Raw genomic sequence first — 22,865 nt, 5'->3', positions numbered from 1 at the left:
ATTTCCGTAAAGTTAAAGGTCACTTGTGACAGGGGTTTAAGATCTTTGTCCAATTTGGAGTTTAAAAAAAATATCACCGCGTAAAATGAAGATGAATAACCCCCCCGCAAAACCAAATGTGGAACCCTGTTTATGAAACTAGATCAATTCGGTTAGTCAAACATACAAAATGACTCTGTAGCGCAACAGTGTGCTCCCAATAGTCCAGTATGTAATGTGCCCCAGTTGTAGTGCAAAGCAATGGATATCAGAAAATTTCCGGGTTCAATCCCTGGTCTGCAATGGGTTCTCTTAGCTGGGCAGCTGTAGGACTACTAGAATTTGCTTCACAGCTTCTGAGTTAGGGAAAGGAAAATCAGCAAGTGCTCCTGCTCTTAATTGTTATCCAATGGCCACTGTAGGAAAGTACCCTTGTCAGCTTTAATGGCACCCATGGTTGAGTCGTCTGCTGGGACTCATAAGAACATAAAAAATAGGAGCAGGAGTAGGCCATTTGGCCCTTCGAGCCTGCTCCGCCATTCAATAAGATCATGGCTGATCTTCTAACTCATCTCCACTTTCCTGAACTATCTCCATATCCCTTGATTCCCTTAATATTCAAAAATCTATCGCTCTCTGTCTTGAATATACTCAACGGCTGAGCCTCCACAGCCCTCTGGGGTAGAGAATTCCAAAGATTCACCACCCTCTGAGTGAAGAAATTTCTCCTCATCTCAGTCCTAAATGGCCGACCCCTTATTCAAGACTGTGACCCCTGGTTCTAGACTCCCCAGCCAGGGGAAACATCCTCCCTGCATCTACCCTATCAAGCCCTGTAAGAATTTTGTGTGTTTCAATGAGATCACCTCTCATTCTTCTAAACTCCAGAGAATATAGGCCTAGTCTACTCAATCTCTCCTCATAGGAACCAGTCTGGTGAACCTTTGTTGCACTCCCTCTATGGCAAGTATATCCTTCCTTAGGTAAGGAGACCAAAACTGTACACAATACTCCAGGTGTGGTCTCACCCCGGCCCTATATAATTGCAGTAAGACGTCTTTACTCTTAAACTCAAATCCTCTTGTAATAAAGGCCAACATACCATTTGCTTTCCTAATTGCTTGTAGTACCTGCATGTCATGGTCTAGGTTCACACATGAAGAACATGGCTACTGGGCTGAGGTATTAGGGGGCTTCCAGTGTTCATGTAACAATATCCCAGAAGGAATCAGCACAGGGAGAAAAAGGGAAAAATATGCTCGTAAAATGGGCACAACACGTTGGGACGTTAGGATTTAATCTGCTTCCACCACCCTTTCAGGCAGAGCATTTCAGATCACAACAACTCGCTGCGTAAATATTTCCTCATGTCACCTCTGGTTCTTTTGCCAATCACCTTAAATCGGTGTCCTCTGGTTACCGACCCTTCTGCCACTGGAAACAGTTTCTGCTAATTTACCCTATCAAAACCCTTCATGATTTTGAACACCTCTATCAAATCTCCTCTTAACCTTCTCTGCTCCAAGCAGAACAACCCCAGCTTCTCCAGTCTCTCCACATAACTGAAGTCCCTGGTACCATTCTGGTAAATCTCTGCACCTAAATAAATCCTAAGTAAACCTTCACCACTTCTCTTTGAGCTATTGACTTAAACAAGATTGTGTTCTTTTTTCTAACGCTAGGTTGCTCAATCGTTGCATAAAAATGATATCAAAATTCTACTGCGTGACTGCAGGCATGTGAGGGTGAAGGGGAATGAGTCAGGTCTGAATCATTTGTGATTTGATTTTCAATAAACCGCTGAGCACTGCCACTTGAGAAAGAGGGAGGGCTGGTGGGTGGGACAAATTTGGAGACTGCACTGAAGGAGGAGGAGAGCAGGTGGGAAAGTATTTGAGACTTTAAGAAAATGAGGGCGGTCAAATGGGAGACCACTAGAGAATGAGCACTGGGACAAAACACTTGAGGGCTGGGAATGCCTGAAGACACACATTCCCAGCACGAGTCAGTGCCTTTAGAAGAAAAGGGTCAAAGAGGAAAAATCAGTTCAGAGAATATAATAAATGTTTTTTAAAAATGATTCACAAAGCTTATATATTGTTGTTACAGAGCATACAAGTGATTTTGTAGCTTCTGATTTGTTTTGACACGTTCATTTCGCCTGTCAGCGTCTCCCCCTCCTCCAGTCACTATTCAGTGTAATTTACAAGGAACTAAATGGGTATTTGTTAACTCACCATTCAGTTGCTAACCTATCCCCCCCCATCCTCCATTTGAGAATCTGGTGTTGGCTTCTCTACTAGAGGATTGTTAATTGCTTGTTGGCAAAAGCACGTTAATGTGTAGCTCTCGTTGCTATTTCTGAAATCAGATCCCAGAGATTATCCCAAATGTTTAACTTCCACGTGATATCCATGTACAAACTATGTTACCACAGCGCAGAACCTCACTTTCCTGATTGCGCCTGTACGTGAATGTAGGACAAGTTCAATAAAATGACGTTTTGGGAAAGACTTTAACAACATCTTTAAAAAAAAATAATTTGCGCATTCAGAACAACCTTAGGATTGTTCCTTATTTTTTTTTCAAATGTACAATTGGCCATCAGAGTACAAAATACCCAAATTTAAGCAGAATATTATTCGGATGTCAATTGTTTCACTAATTGGCAATTTACAGCGTGATGTACTCCTGTGTTGAGTAATACTACTAGAAACTATTATTAGTACAATGTAGATTGGATTAAGGAAACCTCGACAATAAACTCATTTCCTCTGTGTGGGTGAAGAGATAACAAAAGTGCTTGTGGAAGCTGATGAAGCTCTTTTTAAAAGAACTTTATTCAAATTTGTTGTCATTCATGGCACACTTCAATAACTTCACATTCTTGTGGGGTGAGATAAAAGGTTTCTTACTACTGTGAGGAGGCTGGGGCAAGCCAGACACTTCTCATCAGCGTTATCAGACCTAGGCTGTTAATCTGTGGAAGGAACCCTTTATTGCTTCACTGACAGGCATTCAAGAGGCAGAATTTATCAAACAACAATGCCAAGGATTGCAGAAATGCTGCATATCACATTTGCTGAATTTGTTGAAAACAGGAAAGACACAGCCATTTGGTAAAACTGAATACAAGGGTGTCTGATAAAAATCTCCAATACAGGAGAACCTATTCCCACAAGTATCATTTAGATTACACATAACCTTATCGTGGAAGATTTTGTTAATGTAGCCTGCATGCTACTGGTAATAAAAGTTACTAATAGTATTAGCTCTGGTTCATTTGAGGTGACTGTTTTTTAAATCAAGCACTATGTTTTGACCACTGCTGGTGCGCACACACAGCAGCACAGACCAGACTTTGAACCTTAAGATGTTGAATGCCAGCAGCCAGAGTAATCAAATAGATCTTTTGCTTCCCATCATATAGCAGGTGACCCAACTTTCCAACATATTAATCCCCATGCTGTGAGTTCCTGATCCCAGTTGGGCCATTTATAAAAACAAAAGGAAATACTTACATTTATATAGCGCCTTTCACAACCACTGGACGCCTCAAAGCACGTTATAGCCAATGAAGTACATTTGCAGTGTAGTCACTGTTGTAATGTGGGAAACGCGGCAGCCAATTTGCGCACAGCAAAGTCCCACAAACAGCCACGTGATAATGACTAGATAATCTGTTTTTGTTATGTTGATTGAGGGATAAATATTGACCAGGACACCAGGGATAACTTCCCTACTCTTCTTCGAAATAGTGCCATGGGGTCTTTTACGTCCACCTGAGAGAGCAGACGGGGCCTCGGTTTAACATCTCATCCAAAAGACGGCACCTCCGACAGTGCAGCACTCCCTCAGCACTGCACTGCCAGCCTAGCTTTATGTGCTCAGGTCCCTGGAGTGGGACTTGAACCCACAACCTTCTGACTCTGAGGCAAGTGTGCTATGGAAGATAATGAGCAATGGCAAGGCCTCCAACAAGTGATAGGATAACCAGGAGGTGAGTCGTCTGTACCTCTTCTAGCATGTCCCAGTGGTTGGTTTCAGACTCCTGCGAATGCTGACAAAAATTTATGATGCTGAGGACAAGGGGAACTGGCCACCAGACCATTGGGGGCAAGGAGGGGGCAGTCCCTGGATGACTGGACTAAAATAAAACTTCTGTAAAACATAACTTTTAACACTTTTTTATGACTGTGTTCATTAGGATTTTAGTGCGGGGAATGGGGAACTTTATGTTTTAGGCATCCAGTCTAAAAGTTAAGCACCCCCAGTTCAAGTTCAGCATGAGTAGCTGCAGAATAAACAGGGCTTCCCCCCTGCATCAGCAATAAGCGAAAGGTCTGAGAGGGCCCAGGAGCAAGCTGAATCAGCCCAAAAGATAAGTGAAAATTTCTTACAAATTACCCATTGGATCTTCAGACTGTGGCTCTCTAGCAGCTAGATAGGCCTGCGGCCGATTAGTAGAAACATAGCTGCACGCAATTTTCCTCCCCTTTTTCTGGCAAAAGGCCCTAAGCTGCAAGTGTATCTGAGCCATGTTAATGGCCTGGGACAGGAAATTCTGATGTACATGGGCCTTCTACTATCAATTGGGAGGTCCGGGAGCAGGTGGTAGCCAGAAAAATAGGCTCTAACTCTCCACTGTCAGTGTTTAAGAGTCTGTTGCGCTAGTTGTGGGTCAGTGGTAGCACTCTCACCTGAGATAATAGGTTGTGGGTTCAAGCTTTACTCCAGAGACTGGAGCACACAATCTGTGTTGTACTGAGGGAGTGCTGCACTGTCGGAGGTGCCGTCGTTCAGATGAGATTTTAAACTGAGGCCCTGTCGACTGGACATAAAAGATTCCATGGTACTCTGTGAAGAACAAGGAAGTTCCCTCGGTGTCTTGACCAGCATTTATCCCTCAACCACCATCACTAAAAACAGATTATCTGGTCATGTATTTCACTGTTATTCGTGGGATCTTGCTGCGCCCATATTGGCTGCCATGTTTCCCTCCAATGCAACAGTGAGGGCACTTTAAAATGTACTTCATTGGCTGTAAAGCACGTTGGGACATGCTGAGGGTGTGGAAGGAGCTATATAAATGCAAGTTCTTTTTTGTTTCCTTTTCTTTGTGTGAAACCCCCAATAAAGTTCTAAGTAATGTGACTTATTTCTTCTGCTGTGACTATACTGGAATTGAATGCTGTAACCCTGGCTCAGTGTGTTCAGACTCAGCAGTCAGGATTGGCCAAAGCTGCTCAGTTGTACTGGGTTCTCTCAGTGGGAATTTGTTTTTTTTTGTCTACTCAGACACACAGAAATGTAACAGTTTAAAAAAAAATTGGAGTGCACATCAGCTGATGGCAAGCAGACGGGGACTAGTGTGATGCATGGCATGAGGGAGATGGCTGAGTAATTCTCCATAAAGTTCACTGCTAGTTTATTCTAGCACGGACCTGACCCTGGATCAGAATCCGACCTCTGCAATGCAGTGTAGGCATGGTACGTGTAACCCTGTTCTTAAGGTCACATTTGAAATGTCAAAGACCCAAACAATGAGAGGAGGTGAGCTGCGATTTGAATCAGACTACTATTACCTTCATGTTAATTCAATTACCTAAGAGTTTATTTGTCATTTTATTTCACATTCTCTAGTTGTTTTTGCCTTTCCTTTTAACGTCTCTCCTGCCCGATACCATTAACTGGTTGAGAGGACAGGCAGATAACCTAGTTCCAGGCTCTGTAACTGGCTTCAGTCATTATTGTTGCTGGCAATTTGCTATGATCTGGCTTTAGTCAATACAGTACCTAGATTTTCAATTGTTAAGTGATAACACTAACTATACCTGTAACTAACAAAATACTTGATAAGAAATAGATTCTTACCACATTAGAACTTTCACAAATTAACAGGGTACTTCAAATAACCCATTGGTCAGAGCATTCAGGAATGCGAAACAATAATGCTCAGTCTCATTTAATCAGAAAATCTCTCTCACGCTCTCATTCGCTCCCTCACCGCGCCCCCCCCAAAAAACGCAGTCATTTTGTAAAGAGGGAGGGCCGTTACTTCCCTCCCCAGTGGAAATACCATTGCTGCTAAAGTATTAATTTCATTTGATGGTAATAACACACATTCACTGTAATATTGGTGATCCTTGAGCTAGAAACAGCACCCTAACATACAAACACGAGGCAGTGATATCACCACGTGGTTCACTTGTCTTTCGCCAGCCTAAACCCTCAGAAAAATTGTATTGGTACATAAATCCTGTAGCAAGTTTTACAAACACACTGCTTCACAAGGTCTGTAATGCAAGAGTTAGCTAGATCTGGAATGGATTGAAATATTCTGAAATCTGACCTGACTAGGATCGTCTGTTTTTATCTGCGTACCTCTTGTCTGAGGGCGAGAGGGCTTCACAGCGATAGTCAAAGATCAGTTATGCTCCAGTATATTAAAAGATCCCCCGTGACCTGAAACTGATGCTAAGATTGATTATGAGGATATGGTTTACATTTGATCAGTGAGGGATTGAGCAGTATGATGGATAAACCTGTACTGGGATTGGTATCAGGTGCATTACATTGTATCTTACATCTCTTCTGTCTAGAATTCACATTGCAGATCACAAGACCTTGCATTCTGTAAGTCTTTAGAGTGCACAAAACAAAAGTCTCTGCTTTTAAGAAGCAGAAGGAGGAACTGTACAGTAGTGCACTAATGCCTTCCTTTACACCTGTACTGGCAAATATAGGGTGGAAAAACTGTATTGACATCCGAGTCATAGCAGGGATAGTATGTGCCATCTGTGGTATTCCTAAAATGATTTCAAGTGCCAAACACACACACAAAAATGCAGTATTAGCTACAATGAGATTGTCTCTCCAAACTGTTCCATACTTGCTGATTTGTTGATGGAGAGGTTTGTGTGTGTGTGTGTGTGTATGTGTGTGTGTATGTGTGTGTATGTGTGTGTGTGTGTATGTATGTGTGTGTATGTGTGTGTGTGTGTGTATGTATAAACTGTACTTAAGCCTGCAGTTTCAACTTCTGAAAAGCAAGGCTCAGAGTAAAGCACTCAAAAGATTTGTTATCTCTCTTATCTTCTTCAACCGTAGTAACTCAGAGGTACAGCCGAGATTCTAAGTAATTTAATTTTAAATTCAGGAACCAGCTTAAGGTTAACTAAAACTGAAATTCATAATTTTATGAGTTCCAAGCAAAAAATAAATCAGATCTTTTCAGTTGCTGTGTGTTTTATTTTCATGAGAGCTTTTGAAAGTAATGTTAGTTTTTAAAGCGTAGTTTATATCGGGGGGAGAGAGAAAGAAAGTATTGGAATTTGGGAAGCTCACAGTACAAGATATGAACCTTGTATGAAATGGCAAAAAGAGTACTAATGAAAGAATTTGCCCTCAAAACCTCTGAACAGTCCTAGTGATAGGATCGAAGCATACCACATTCCCAATGCTGTCCTCGTTTTAATGTGGTTTGTACCTGACTCGTAAACATCGCTTTGTAGCTATAGCATGTGCTACACTCGAACAGAAACTGTCCAAAACAGATTCATTTAAAAGTTAAAATATTATTGATTGATGATTTTTATTTGAGTGCCTCTGTAGGAAAGGAAAAAGTGAGAGAAATAAGAGACAAATAGATATACTGTTGTGAAAATACTGAATCATTCCTATTCTATACAGAACAGACAAGTGTTCCTGCATATGTTTTTGCAGCTCAAGAACTCCACAAAAAGTCTTCCTTATCTGGAAACCAACTTGTTCTGCCACAGTTAGAATAGTTGGATGGTGACCTGAAATGGATTTTAAAGTGGATTCTGGATTTACTATTGGTCACAGGTGCTCAAAGAGAAAAGTTCGCCAGCTAACCATTTCTGGAATCAGCTTAAATAAAGAAAATCTCTGAAAACTGTAAGGAGAAATACAGGAAAATCAAAGATTTTTTTTCAAATATTGTATTGAAACAGTCAACCCTTTATATAATTGTATAATGTAATCGGCTCAACTTTGAGATGTATTTTGATCTTAAAGGTTTGGCAAATCTTTTCTTATTTGTTTATGAACACACATGATGACACAAACATATGTCAAGAATATCTTACATTCTTTTGTATTTTACATCATTATGATAAAAATGGCTCACAGCTTTTAAACTTTTCTCTTTACCCAAACAGAGAGATGTTTGCCAAGCACATCTTTCATGTTCGCAATGCTCCTTTAAATGGAAGCTGACCAAAAACATAATTGACTTGAGAATGTAAAAAAAAAATTAAAAGTCGCCTTGAAGAGGGAAGTATCTTCGAATGGCTTCACTTTATAAGATTGTCTATCCGCAACATGTAGTCACAAGTCCAAGCTGAACTCTGTGGGAGCCAAGTGTACAAACGCAAGCAGTGTGTGAAGCTCGTCACCATGCTTGCTTACAGCTTTGAACATCTAAGGGCTTTTTGCACTCCCCGAGATCAGGCTTTCTCTCCCATGCAGCCTGTGTCAGGCTTCTGACAAGCTCAGCTGAGAGCAGTGACCTGGAATGGATGCATAAGATGGATTCTGGATCTGCTGGTCACATCTCCAGCATTGTAGTTCAATCTCTTACTTTTTCCAGTTCTCTTTTCCTGTTGTAAATAAAAGATGGCTGATGACATTTTCTGAAGCCTGACTGGAAAGAGTTACAGAGCCGGACAGTTGAATTATCAGCAGAAATGCAATTATTACTCAACAGCGTTCAGTAACTCCTCTAAACCAGTTTCTTCTGATAATGTAATCTACCTTCACTGTTTGCACAAAAACATATATTTCTACCAAGTCGACAGGATGCTGAAGCCAATTCTAATTTTTTATAATGGTTTGATTTTTGAATGGGTATCATTTCTGCTGGGATAATGTCATGCATGAATGACGCAGTGATAGTTTCACAGCATAGCAATACACTTCCATGTGATTGGTGCTATTTAGCATCACTTGACAAACATAGAAAAAAATTCCCAAATACTTTCATTTTTTAATTGAGTATTTATATTGCGTTTGGGGGATAAGGCTCCCTCATTAATATCAACACAAGTAATTTGTGGGTGAACTGCCCCTTATGGGTGCACTATAAAATGGAACACACATTGGAAGTAACTTTAACTTATATCGCCGGGTGATAAACGGGCGATAGTGATTCGGCCACTGGTTTGGCACTTCGCACAATTTCTTTTCCATTGAAGGCAATTTTTAACAATTTATATAATCTGGATAATTGTAAGATAACTTTATTAATACTGTAAGCGGAATGAGTCTGGACCTGTTCAGCATATTACAACATCAACTACAACGCGCATTTATATAGAGCTTTTAACATAGAAAAATGTCCCAAGGTGCTTCACAGAGGTATTATCAGACCAAACTGGACACCAAGCCAAAGAAGGAGGTATTAGGAGGATTGACCAAAATCTTGGTCAAAAGGGATCTAAACCAGCAGTAAAGTCAATGCTTTCATGTCACTAATAACCATTTCTCTTTGTTATGTTTGTACTATCAGTACTGATCATCCCCCTATGGAATAGAGACTTATTAAAGGAATGGCTCTCTAGTGTACAGGGAGAGGTAAATGGTGCAAACATGACTGAGATCATTTTTTTATTACGGAAGTGAAATATTGCACTTACAATATTGCAGAAATATTTTATTAGTAACACAAAGTCTGAAGTGGATAGAGATAAAAGATAATAAAGGATCAATTACACTAATAGGGGTAGTCTACAGACCACCTAATAGTGGAAGGGAGGTGGAGGAAGAAATATGCAAACAAATTAGGGAAATGAGTAAAAAAATAGAATAATAATCATGGGGGGTTTCAACTACCCCGATATTAACTGGCCAGAAGAGGTAGGTAAAGGGGATAAGGGAATGCAGTTCCTACAAAGTGTACAGGAATCCTTTCTAACCATATGTAAGAAGCTCAACAAGGGAGATAACATCCGATGATGAGATTAGAAATGAGATAACTGCATTTAAAATAAAAAGATAAATATTAAATTAACTAATCAAACTCAAAGTGGTTAAAACCCCTGGTCCGGAGAGGTTACATCCGTGCATTTTTTAAAAATCTAGGGAAGAGATAGCAGAGGCATTACTACACATATTTAATAATTTGTTAGAACAAGTTGTAGTGGCAGATAGCTAACGTAATACCTATATTTAAGAAGGTAGATAGAACATGTCCAGGGAACTATAGACCAGTCAGCTTAACATCAGTTGTAGGAAAAATAATGGAATCCCTACTAAAGGAGAAAATTGAAGAATATCTAGAAACCAAAAATATAATAATGAATAGTTAGCATTGATTTCAAAAGGGAAAGTCTTGCTTGACCTCATTGACTTTTTGAAGAGGTAACAGAGAGAGTAGACAAGGGTAATGCAGTAGATGTAATTTATTTAGCTTTTCAAAAGGCCTTCGATAAGATACCACATAATAGACTAATGAATAAGGTCAGAGCACGTGGAGGGAGTCAGGAGAGAAGTAGCAGAATGGATAAGTAGCTGGCTTCAAGACAGAAAGCAGAGAGTAAGGGTAAAGGGTAACTATTCAGAGTGGCAGAAGGTGGGAAGTGGTGTTTCACAAGGATCAGTGCTGGGACTATTGTTCACAATTTATTAACGATTTAGACTTTGGAATCAAAAACACAATTTCTAAATTTGCAGATGACACCAAATTTGGGGGGGGGGGGGGATAGTTAATACTGAGGAGGACTGCAACAAATTATAAGAAGACATTAAGAAACTTGAAGAATGGGCATATAATTGGCAAATGAAACGCAACACAGATAAATGTGATGTATTACGTTTTGGTAAGAAAAATAGGGAGGTCACTTATTACTTGGAAAATACAAATCTAAGTGGGGTAGAAGAGCAAAGGGGTCTCCGAGTAAAAATACACAAATCACTGAAAGTAGCAACACAGGTTAACAAGGCCATAAACAAAGCAAACCAAGCACTAGGGTTTATTTCTAGAGGGATTGAATTGAAAAGTAGAGAAGTTAAGCTAGACTTGTATCGAACTTTGGTTAGACCACACTTGGAGTACTGCATACAATTCTGGTCACCATATTATAAAAAGGATATAGAGGGGGTGCAAAAAAGATTTACAAGGATGATACCAGAAATGCGAGGGTATACCTATCAGGAAAGGATGAACAGGCTGGGTCTCTTTTCTCTTGAAAAGAAAAGACCTAATAGAGGTTTTTAAAATTATGAAAGGTTTTGATAGAATAGATACAGAGAGAGTGTTTCCACTTGTGGGGAAGAGCAAAAGTAGAAGCCATCAATATAAGATAATTACCAAGAAATCAAATAGGGTTCAAAAGAAACTTCTTTACTCAGAGAGTGGTGAGAATGTGGAGCTCACGACCACAGGGAGTGGTTGAAGCGAATGGTATAGATGCATTTAAGGGGAGGCTAGATAAACATATGAGGGAGAAAGAAATAGAGGGCTATGCTGATAGATTTAGATGAGGAAAGACTGGAGGAGGCTCGAGTGGAGCATAAACGCCAGCATAGACTGGTTGGGCAAATGGCTTGTTTCTGTGCTGTATATTTAATTGTAATCCTATGAATAATGAAAATTTGAGATTGAAGATATCTAATGGTAATCACGAACACGGTTAGATCTGTGATTTTGAAACTAAGAGCTGGTTTGGATTCCCGTGGCCAACTATCAGGCAGAATATTGGATTCAGGGAATTGAACAATTAATGCACTAATGGTGGTTTCCCCTTTTTGACTTTGGCATGGTTTACCGAGTACAATGTGATATTATGTGGGTAATTTTTGCACGGCTTGGGAGCCTTGCAAATGACAAACACTGCAACAGAGATAGGAATACAACACTGTATCCCCGATTTTCTGACCTGTGGTCACTACTAGCAAGGCTCCACATAGGGTGCCTCACTTCACAGGTTACCCTCTCATGGTATTTGTTAAATATGCTAATGGCATCTCGTGGTAGAGCATTAGTACTGCACCAACTTGTATTTTTATTGCATTGGCAGGTGGCTGAGTTCAGATGGTTTATGTCTAGAGTTGTTTGTTTTGCATGAGTACAATTTTTTTCAAAGGGACCCCACAGCTCTGCAGAGTTGGAGGGGCCGAATGTGTTTCACATGAGATTATGTGTTTTTATGAGATTATGTAAAGACGTACTTCATAATTCGATGCAAATATACAGTTCTACTTAAGTACTTTCTACAGTGCAAAACTGGAATAACAGCTGATCATAGAACCATAGAAGTTTATAGCACAAAAGGAGGTAATTTGGCTTATTGTGCCTGCATGACTCTTTGCAACAGCAATCCAAAACTAATACCACTGCCCTGCTCTCTCCCATACCCCTGTATCTTCCTCAGTTTCAAATGTTTATCTTCCCTTAAATGTAATAGCCTTTGCCTCAACTGTTTCCAATGGCAAAGCATTCCATGCTCCAAGAATCCACTGCATAACAAAATTTCTCCTAACCTCAGGACATATGACTAGATATCCCCTCAAGTTCTGTCTGGTGAAAAGTAGGATTCAATTAACAGTTCTTGAACTTAGTTCCAGTTTGACTCTGGTAGCATTCTTGCCTCTGACTTTGAAGGTTTTGAGTTCAAGCCCAATTTCAGGAATTGAGCATGTACTCTAAACTGACTCTTCAGTGCAGTACTGAGGGAGTGCTGCATTGTCAGGGGTGCTGTCTTTTGAACGAAACACTAAACTGAGGCTCTGTCTGCCTATTCAGGTAGAAGCAAAATATCCCATGACACTATTCGAAGAGGAGCAGGGGAGTTCTCCTGGTGTCCTCACCAATATTTATCTCTCAACTAATACCACCCAATCAGATTGACTGGTCATTTATCTCAGTGCTGTTTGTGGGACCTTGCTGTGTACAAATTGGCTGCTGCGCTTGCCTGCATAACAACTGTGGATATAGTTCAAAAAAGTAATTCATTGACTGTCGAGTGTTTGAGACATCCTGACAATGTGAAAAGCGCTGTATAAATTTAAAAAATATTTTCTTTGCTGCCAGATGCACTTTTAGTGTGGGGCTTAGAGTTACATTAAAGTAATCTGATGGAATTATTGTTTTCCACAGATTTAGGATAAAAGGCACTGAATTTGTGAGATCATTACAAATGCTTTTATTGACTAAGTTCCCTCTTTGCCATGATAGCATTTCACTATGTGGGAAGTTTCACTATATTAAGAGTTGACTAATTTGACATAACTGATTAGCAATTGACTGAATTAGCAAAAACAAATTTAAATTTAGCAGGAAAAATAAATACCATAGCAGCTGATATGGCCCATGTGAGTACAGAGTGTTGTGAGCACAGGGATAGCAAGCTTTCACCATCACTCAGTAGAGAAAAGTATGTAACGTAGTGAAAATAATGATTTCTCCAGTGGGGTTTAGCTCTCCTTTAACTTGTCATTGCGCAACACATTAACACACCCATCACTAGGCAACACATGAACACACCTGTCACTGTGCAACACATTAACACACTGCTGAAGTGAGACCACTGCCAATAATGAATTTTCATGGGAAAACAGTTCGGAAATTTGTCAGCACAAATTGCCTCCCCAGGACAGCAACCCAACTACAGGAAACTTTCTGGTATCTGGCACTGACGGGACCGAGTTGGTGCCGTCCCATCAAAACTGCTGTATAAACCAGCCCTAATGTTAAAACATACAGAGCTTTTCAGCTCCGTGTGAATCAACAAACCCTGTTGCTTAGCAACAGCTTCAAAACAGTCGGCTGCAGCTGCAAGCGTCTCTAGCTGAAGCTGTTGCTTAGCTACAGACCTTGCAGAGCCTGACTGGGAAAAAAAAAGCAACGAGAAGTAAAAAAACTTACAGGAAACGGCTCCTGAATTTTGCCGGTAGATAGAGCTTTCCGGACTTTTAACCTCTGGTTTAAATGAAAGTTTCCTTATACTAACCATTAAGGGCAACCACCTCAACCAACGTGACCACTAGTAAGCAGGGCAGCCCCTCATTCTGATTCCAAGACCAAACAAGTTGCCTTAACCCCTTGGCCTGCACTGATCCCAGTGCAAGCACCATCATGACAAGAAACCTAGATGTAACAATGTACTCCTCCCACAAGTACTGTGAAATCAAAATGTACAATGACTTTACAAAATATAAATATACTTTGAGAATTAAAGAAAAGAAATCCATCAAAATAGATCTGCTTTTTAAAAAATAAAATCTATACATTTCACGGATAATAAAAGGACGTGTTAGTAGTTTGGGATATTACAATCTTAAGCCTTGCATAATGTTTAGTTTTTATCCAACTATACAATATTAAGCTTTTTCTATAATCAGTATATTAAAAGATTAGTCCCTAAGCCTTGAAGCAGTATCATTCTGTATAATATTCCTTGAAGCATACACTTTTGAAATTATATGAAAATCTTTCAGTAGGAGAGATATTCATCACACCGTTCGGTTATGAGCTAGCTATTAAATGAATTAATTCTGTAAAGATTCATGGACTAGCAGGCACGTGTAAAACATGTGCTATGAAAATAACTTGTTGCTAAAAGTTAGAAGAACACTTATAAATTCAACTGTTGGGCATCATTGACCCAGACACGGTTAATCCACTCCCAGTCCAGTTCAAAACTCCAGACCATATATTACAAGGTGCTCCAACGGGTTGATTAAAGCTTGTGGAACTGGACAGGGGCAGAGCATCATTGGTGTTCACAGAAGTGACAGAGCATGGAGTGCCTGTGATGTTCTTCTCATCAGTTCGTAGGCAGATTTCGAAGGACATGCTGGAGAGGCAGATGACCGTGGGAGCTGTTACGAACAGTTTTATACAGAATCTCTAGGCTGCCTGCTCCAGTAACCATGGAAGTAGAGAGAACTTCTTCCCACTTTCAGCTCTCTGCTGTGCTGATTCTGCTGTTCCTCTTCGTTTGGGGTAGGTCAGCTGTCAGTCTTTTGTACTAAACTTTCTTCATTAACACTATGATCTAAAGTTTAGATTTGATAGTGTAACTGCCTATTGAGGGAGCCAGAAACAGACTGGCTTAACTCAATCAACATGGACTTTATTTCCAAAGCACTAAGCTGGATTGCTGGAGAGTGGCTCGTACTTTATTACTCACATGAGCTGAATACCTTGTGCAGCACTGGTCTGTATGGAATGATACACAATACTTAAAAACTGCATTTGATAATTGAAAATGAACTTTGTATATTAATTAGTTTTCAAACCAAATTACTGTCCTGTTTACCACTGACTTGCGTTTAGTTTTAATTGGATGTAAGCTGCTTAACTTTCGAAACTATGAAACAAAAGAAGTACACTGTCATTTTCTTGCAGTAACCATAGTTACAACAGCTAGTGGTGCTTGGTAATTACACTACTAGAATCCATAGCACTTTTTGGAAGGGGTGCACGTTGTCTACAGTTATACTTACAACTGCATAACAAAGAAAATTATCCCTACCTATACATACATACTTTACAATTTCTTTCAGTATTGAGGCTGAATAATGGTTATGATCAGTCCATGAAAATGTTGCACCTTTCAGTTGAGACCTTCAGACAATCAGACTGATATGAAATACTTTTCGCTTTGTGACAGAGTGGAAAATCATCAGAAAGAACAGTGTGTAGGTTTAGTAAACCCGGACAAACAAATAGTTGGAAAAGTCACAGTGGGTACATGGCTCTGCCTGTGGGATAAATGTAACGCGCGGAGGAATTGCTAGTAAAAAGAATGTAAAAGGGTTCTGCTTTTTAAAACTTTCACTGGGCATAAAGATGCAATCTCATTTGTTACGTTGCTTTAAGTAAGATAATTAAAAAAAAACACATTTACACAACGAGTGGTTCGGATTTGGAATGCACTGCCTCATCGGGGAGTGGATGCAGCCTTCAAAAGGGAACTGGACATAAATACTTGAAGGAGAAAAAATTGCAGGGATACGGGGAAAGAGTGGGGGAGTGGGACTAACTGGATTGCTCTTCGAAAGAGCCGGCACAGACTTGATGGGCCGAATGGCCTCCTTCTGTGCTGTAGTACTCTATTCTATGATTCTAGGGAAGCATCCTAGCATGGTGACATCAGTGCTGAATATAGATATTACACCAGTTTTGGTGCTTGTCCAGGTGATGTTATTCAAACTTCTCCTGCCCTGAACTAATTTCTTTACTGGCCCATTGGAATGAGTCCTGCAATGCTGAAATCTGGGGTTGTACAGTTATGTTTAATTTACTTTTTTTAATCATTCAAACATTTTTATTTGATTAATCTCATTAGCATTTTGTGGGACGTTAATAAATATATTCAATAAGAGCATAAGCACACAACCCTGGATGCATGTTGATGATGTCTGAAACTATTTAATTAAATCTATGCATAGGTTTTTAAATAGTGAAGCAGTTTCAGAAACTGCAGATGACATTTGCAAGAATATAGCATTCTTGCTCAGTTTGAAAGGTTAGATGATGAACGTTTCGGAGGTTGAGTGGGCCAGATGGTAGTGGCAGATGAATGTCACCGTTCGAGCACTTTCTTCCGTGTGTAAACTCTGCCTATGGTTTTAGTCAGCTCTATGTGTTGGTGTCTCAAGTCCTGTAACAGTTCCACCCAGGTCAAAGCCCAATGATATTTATAAATCACAAACTGCGATCACGGCCTTGGGGAGTCAGTAATCTGGCTAGTTATAGCATAAGCCAGTTAATAAAATTCGTTCAACTTTGTTCAGGTTCAACAGCATTTAGAATGCTTATTTTTGTGAAATTCACAAAGTTGTAACAGTTTGAATGTATTTGTCTATTGAAAGAGCAGAGTCAGAGAATAGTCACTAACATTGAAAATGCTGAAAGTGTTGCAGGCTTATGTACAAACTACAGCCAAATTTGGCCCCTTTGGTGGTCTCTATAGCTACTTAACACAAATGTTTTCGTGCAAAACTAATACTTTTATACTGTTGGGGGGGGGGCAGGGGGGGGGGGGAGGGAAATTGTTTGGAGGTGGCTTTGAATATTCTTAGTGGCTTCATTAGCCAAGAATGCAGTGGGGCTTTCCTATTCTTCCACCTCAAAACACGTCACTGTTTTTTCAATTAACGGTTGCTATGGGAAACAGAAGAATTTATCAGCACTGAATGCTCAAGACTTCAAACTGCTTTCAGGATAACTGTGGTGCTTTATATCTGACAGGTGATTGTTAGGTTTCAAATGCTGCTGTGTTTGGCTGGTTGTCCAAACTGAGTTTCAATGTGTGTCACTGGATTCCTGCTTCTTGCGTTGTACTGTCTTCAGAATTTATTAATCCCCCCAGACACTGGAAGCAGCGTTGCCTACGGACCTAGCCAAGCCGTTACAACAACCCTTCTGTTTGTGGAACGTTGCCTTCAGAACCGCCTAGGGTTCTGGAAGCAACGTTCCAAATTTCCCAATAGAATTTGCATTTAAAGCATAATTCATTGGTGTGGAGCAAAGATGAGCTGATTGCAGGGTTGTAAATGAATCCCCTCTTCATTGTTTGTCCAAGATAAAGAATTCTGTTTCAGCTGACAATACTGCTGCTTGATTGACTTTCATACTTAAGTTTTTATTTTATTTTGCAATAATCTCATTTTTGAATAAACCAAGAAGTGTTAAAATTACCTCTGGGTTAATAGCAAAGCAATAGTCTCTCTTCAAAATATTAATCTTACTCATATTATACAAGCTTATTACATTATATCTGTAACAGCATTGTGGAAGGCATAGTCATTAATGGCCCACAGGTACATATTACCAACTCAAGTGAAGCAAGAGATTCTAATGAACACTACCACACCAGACTATAATAACTGAATTTGAAATTTACAAGCTGTGCTTTTTTTTTACATTTACAACTTCGTAATGGCTCTTGCTAGTAGCTTTTAGCACTCACTCAACACTGGCTTTGAACTCTTAAAATGGTCCAGTGGCATATGGCACAGTGACATACAACGCTCTCTGACTGGAAATTGTTCAAGTTGTATGAACAGCACTGGCAAGAGTCTTGGAATAGCTCAACTGCCTCTCTTCTGGGAATGGTCTGTGACAGGGAACCCAAAGATGGAAAAAATAACTGAAATGATGTGAAATAATTTTATCTTATTAAATATTAGCACTGCTGTGCAAAGAAGTAACGAGAGGCCAAATTTCCATTTTAAGAAGTGGTGAGATTCATTGCTAAAACCTCCCCACTACCCCAGCTCTAAATCACAAGTTAGCCCCTGGATTGGTGCTGGCCTAGGCCGGAAGGGAAGAATGGTCCAGGCTGGAAACATCTCTCAAGATGTCCCCAATGGCACTCTTTTGATTTTTCTGCATGATGTGGCAGAGGACACAGCATACTGCTTGATTTTAATCTCTCTCAAATCTAGCAAAAGCAGCAGAACTCTGCCTGCAGGGAACACCCCACATGTTAATAAGTCCTTACATCCTTACATTGTTCAAGTATTAAAAAAGCTTGTACAATACAATGCTATCAAACACAAAGGGCTCGGTTTTTCAGTGTGCCGTGGAGTCGGGTTTGGAGGCGTGCGGGGGGTTAAATTCCCGAAATTGGGGGTCCTGACCCCATCCCGCCTCCATGCCAGTTTCAAAGGAGGCAGGTACCCGCCCCACACTGGGACCCGCCTACCCGAGGCGGGAAGGGATTAGTGCCAATTAACTGCTTGTTAACAGGTAATTAACAGGCAGTTTTTAGCCTAATCCCTATTTTTAAGGTTGAAGTGTGAGATTCCCGACGGCTCCAAACCATGCCAAGGTAGAGGAGGTGGGCCGTCGGGTTGAAGGGCTTGGAGGGGTCAAGATGTCGGTGTTCAGGCGAGTGATGTGTGCATGAGTGCAAAGGTAAGTGTGTTTGGTGTGTCTAAAGTGATTAAATAAGTTTTACATACATTTTCTTACCTTTTCAGCCTTCCTTCCTTTAGGTTCGGGGAGTCCTTCATCTCACCGGCACAGAAAGCAGAATGGCTGCGATCTGTCAAAAGTGACAGCCTGCAGCTTTCTGTGCAGGAGAGATTTCTAACTGAGTCTGTGGAGAAGGACTCATGTTAGAAGTAAGACTGTCAGTGTTTGACAGCTTCAAACAGCTGTGAAACGCTGATATTTCATCTGTCAAAACGTCTTGACAGATGAAATTTCAGTCTGTGACGTCACCTGATGCCGGGTGGCCCTTAATTGGCCTGCTGTGCCCGCTGGGCGGGCTCAACAAGGTCAATCAAGTTAAAATCGCGTGGATTGGCCACATCTCAATGGAGGCGGGACTACAACCCCGAAAGTTGTAGTCCCGCCTCCAACCCGACTTCTGAATGAAAATCCAGCCCAAAGAGTAAATTTGAACCTCACTACTTAAACAGGACCAAAATTCATTGGGCAGTTCTCAATGAATATTAAATAGATGAATAGATACAATGCAGAATGTGTTGAGAATAATGGAGTATTTGCATCTGTAGTGTCACTTGGTAAGTGCAGTAGGCATTTGGATTTTCACATCTGTGAAGCTTCAGAGGGGTGGTTCAGTACTACACAGGAAACAGTAAGGCAGAAATTTAAAAAAAATACAAAAAATAATGAACCATGCAAAGAAGGTCCAGGGAAATTACCCTATTTCCACTAAGTGTTTTTGGTTAAGTACACTTATGTTTTACACAATTTTAACTCATTTTACCCCGCCATGAGGTTTTCTTTGGTTAAGGATGCTTTATGGTTAAGGATGCTCTACAACTCTCCACTCACAGGACTCCATGGAGAAATCCAGATACATAGCAATTCAACCTAATTAAACCAGATGTGTAATATGTGCTTTTGTTTTGTAGATGTTCACATTTTTATTAGCTCGCTCCATTTAAATTTAATTTTCTTTCCTTTGGTCCAAGTACATTGACCATGTGGAGTTGTACTGAGCCATAGAGAGCAGGAAGATCTCACATCTGGCCCTTCTTCTGTGCGGGATTAATTAACTTCATCCACGGGCGGTAGCAGGAGCCCTAATAATTTGCCTCAGTATCTCTGGGCCAAGAAGGGTTGACCAGTATCCAATGACCCTTACTGGGAAGTGTATCTGTGGCGGTTGGTTGAGGACAGTAGCTGACAGTCAAATCGTCTGCCATCAGTCTTTTGAGCTTACACTTGAAGAATACACATTTGAGTTACTCGAGGGCTTCTGAACCTGTACCCCACCATCAGCTACTTTTTTGTTGTTTTAAATAAAGTAGTCTGGTTAGGACAATGATAATTAAATGTAATTCTTACTTAACGGAATATTGAAATAAATTAATACCCAAATATTTCATTTCTATTGAAGCAGAATCAGTGTGGATATGTTATGCATTTACAATGGGCCAGAACTTACTGCAGCTGGCAAACAAACCCTTGCCCATTTAATTTCTATGACCAGCACAATATATAAAAAGAACAGCCTGTGGCTCTCTTCTAATCCCAATACACTGACCAACATCGTAGCGAGATCAGGCCAGACCAGCTCAAAATTGCTTATGCAAGCACAATACTTTCAGTCGCCATGGACATTTTGAAAAATTTGGACTTTAGATTTAGATGGTTTAGTATGTAGTTATGTAAACCAATGTTAACATTTAAAAAAAAACACAGGTGCACTGAAACCGTCAAGGAGTTGAAGATATATATCTTGTCAAGGAATTGGATATACACCACCTCTAGATTTCAGGAATCAAACAGATAAAGTCATGGAGTCAGACACACAATGCCTTTAGACTTTCAGAAAGTCAGGGGGTGATTTTGCCAGCCTTGGGAGGCGGGTAATGGCAGAATCTGGGGGTGGGTACCCATCCCGCCCCCAACCCGCCTCCGTGCCATCTTCCCACTGGGCAGGCTTAACAAGGTCAATCAAGGGAAAATAGCGTGGGTTGGCCACAAGTCGATGGCGGCGGGACTAAAACCCGACAAGTGGGAGTCCCGCCTCCAAAAGCTCCCCATTGAGAAAATCCAGCCCTCAGAATCACATCAGCTCCAAGTTGTCAGAAAGTCACATACTGGCTCTAGATTACCAGGGAATTAGGCACATAGCAGGACTAGATCGTCAGGGATTCAGACACATATTGCCTCCAGATTACCACGGAATCAGGCATACACTGGGTCGAGATCATCAGAAGCCAGACACATTGACTCTAGCTTGTCAGGGAGTCCAACACATATTGGCTCTAAACTACCAGAGAATTGGCACATACTGGCTCTAAATCATCAGGGAATCAGAGGCTTTGGGGGGTAGATGTGAGGCCTCGGGGTGGGGGGAGAGATCGGAGACCTCATGGGGGAGGTGATTAGAAGGGTGGGGGGTATCCGATCGTGGGGGATTGGTGAAGCAGGTAAACTGGATCTACCAGGTAAGTGGAAATGCACTTAGGTCCTGGATCCAGCTGCCCTCGACTCCCATTAGCCGCCGGGTTTTCCGAGGCTCGGAAACCCGATCGGCCAGGGTTAAATTTGAAATGGTGGATAAATATGAGGCGTGCAGCCTCATTATAATATTTAAATTGCCAACCCACCTCCTAGGAGCGGGTTGGTTGCCCACTCCCTGTCCCGGTTTTAATGGAGGCAGAAGTGGGCGGGTTGGGGTCAGGAGTCAGATTATTAACATTTTAACCTCCCTCCCAACCCAAACCCGCCCATATTTTGGGGTTAAAATTCCCCCCATATTGGCTCAACATTGTCAGGGAGTCAGATGCATACTGGCTCTAGTTTGTGGAAGAGACTAGTTCATTTTCTGTAATATTTAAATTTTTAAAATAAAGATGGACCATTAAGCAGGAAAAAATAATAATCTCCATTCTACAAGGTTTTCAGTCTGAGTATATTCTGCAGAGTTATGTTACAGGCTGGTAATTATTGTAATGCTGGCATTTTATCAGAATTATCAGACTGATAGGTTTTTTTATCTTAAGCTATTCCGATGTAATGTGGCTAGCATTGCACATGTTTGTAGATACTGGTGCTTGAACCCAGTAGCATCCATCAGCTGTTCCTTTCAGTTGCTTAAATCATCAGTTATATCATTCTCCTCTACAATATTAGGTTACAAGATCTTTTTGCATTGCTGTCCTTCATGTGACATTGCAGAACAATGGTGTACATTAGGTGACAGAGGGAGCAAAACAGCCTGAATGTAGTGGCTCCTCCTGTAATGTTATTTAAAATTCCTTCCTGGGATGTGGGCGTTGCTGGCAAGGCAAGCATTTATCGCCCATCCCTAATTGCCCTTGAGAAAGTGGTGGTGAGCCGCCTTATTGAACCGCTGCAGTCCGTGAGGTGAAGGTACTCCCAAAGTGCTGTTAGGGAGGGAGTTCCAGGATTTTGACACAGCGACAATGAAGGAACGGCAATATATTTTCAAGTCAGACTGGTACGTGACCATGAAACTACCGGATTAGAGTCATAGGCCTAGAAATTCGGTGGCGCAGGGCACCGGAAGTACCGCCCCGGAAGGAGTCGCGAGCGCCCGCCGGAAATTCAGTTTGAGCGCCCCAAACGGAAGCGCGGCGCTACTCGAGGCACCCCGCATCCGTCTTGGGGCGCTGCAACTGAAAATCGCAGCGCAACGTGCCGCAGCGCCACACGCTGCGGCACGGCGCGCTGCGGTACTGCAGGCCTTCCTCCCCTTCTTAAAGGGGAGGGGCCTGCAGCAGCGAGATCTGAGATCGGGAGTGCCGGCAAAAGAGCCCGGCACCGAGGAGAAGTGCCAGGCTCTTGGGACAAAGCCCGCACTCCGTGGGGGCGGGGGTGCGCTCAGGAGGCCGGGGACGGCTGCGCGAAGAGGTGCGGGCAGGCGGCCAGCAAAAAAATGGCCGCCCCGCACCTCAGCGCCTCT

The 22,865-nt window shown here is 41.3% G+C and overlaps 1 protein-coding gene across 5 annotated transcripts in view; it reads left to right on the top strand.

The window, feature by feature from the left end:
• Positions 1-14,651: 14,651 nt before the first annotated feature.
• The window catches only part of LOC147101770 (protein crumbs homolog 1-like), a 173,121-nt gene continuing 164,907 nt past the window's right edge, over positions 14,652-22,865 (top strand). For 2 of the 5 annotated variants that reach the window (XM_085965684.1, XM_085965681.1), the window contains exon 1: positions 14,656-14,947. In XM_085965684.1, the coding sequence (XP_085821810.1) occupies positions 14,875-14,947 (73 nt within the window). In that variant the 5' untranslated portion in view covers positions 14,656-14,874. Of the gene's footprint in view, positions 14,948-22,865 lie in introns of all 5 variants that reach the window. The other 3 variants (XM_085965682.1, XM_085965683.1, XM_085965685.1) reach the window with 2 other exon arrangements.

Source organism: Somniosus microcephalus, chromosome 23 (genome assembly GCF_052327205.1).
Source record: "Somniosus microcephalus isolate GS21.2 chromosome 23, FLI_Smic_1.0, whole genome shotgun sequence".
NCBI lineage: Eukaryota > Metazoa > Chordata > Chondrichthyes > Squaliformes > Somniosidae > Somniosus > Somniosus microcephalus.
This window is presented reverse-complemented; position numbering and strand designations above follow the sequence as displayed.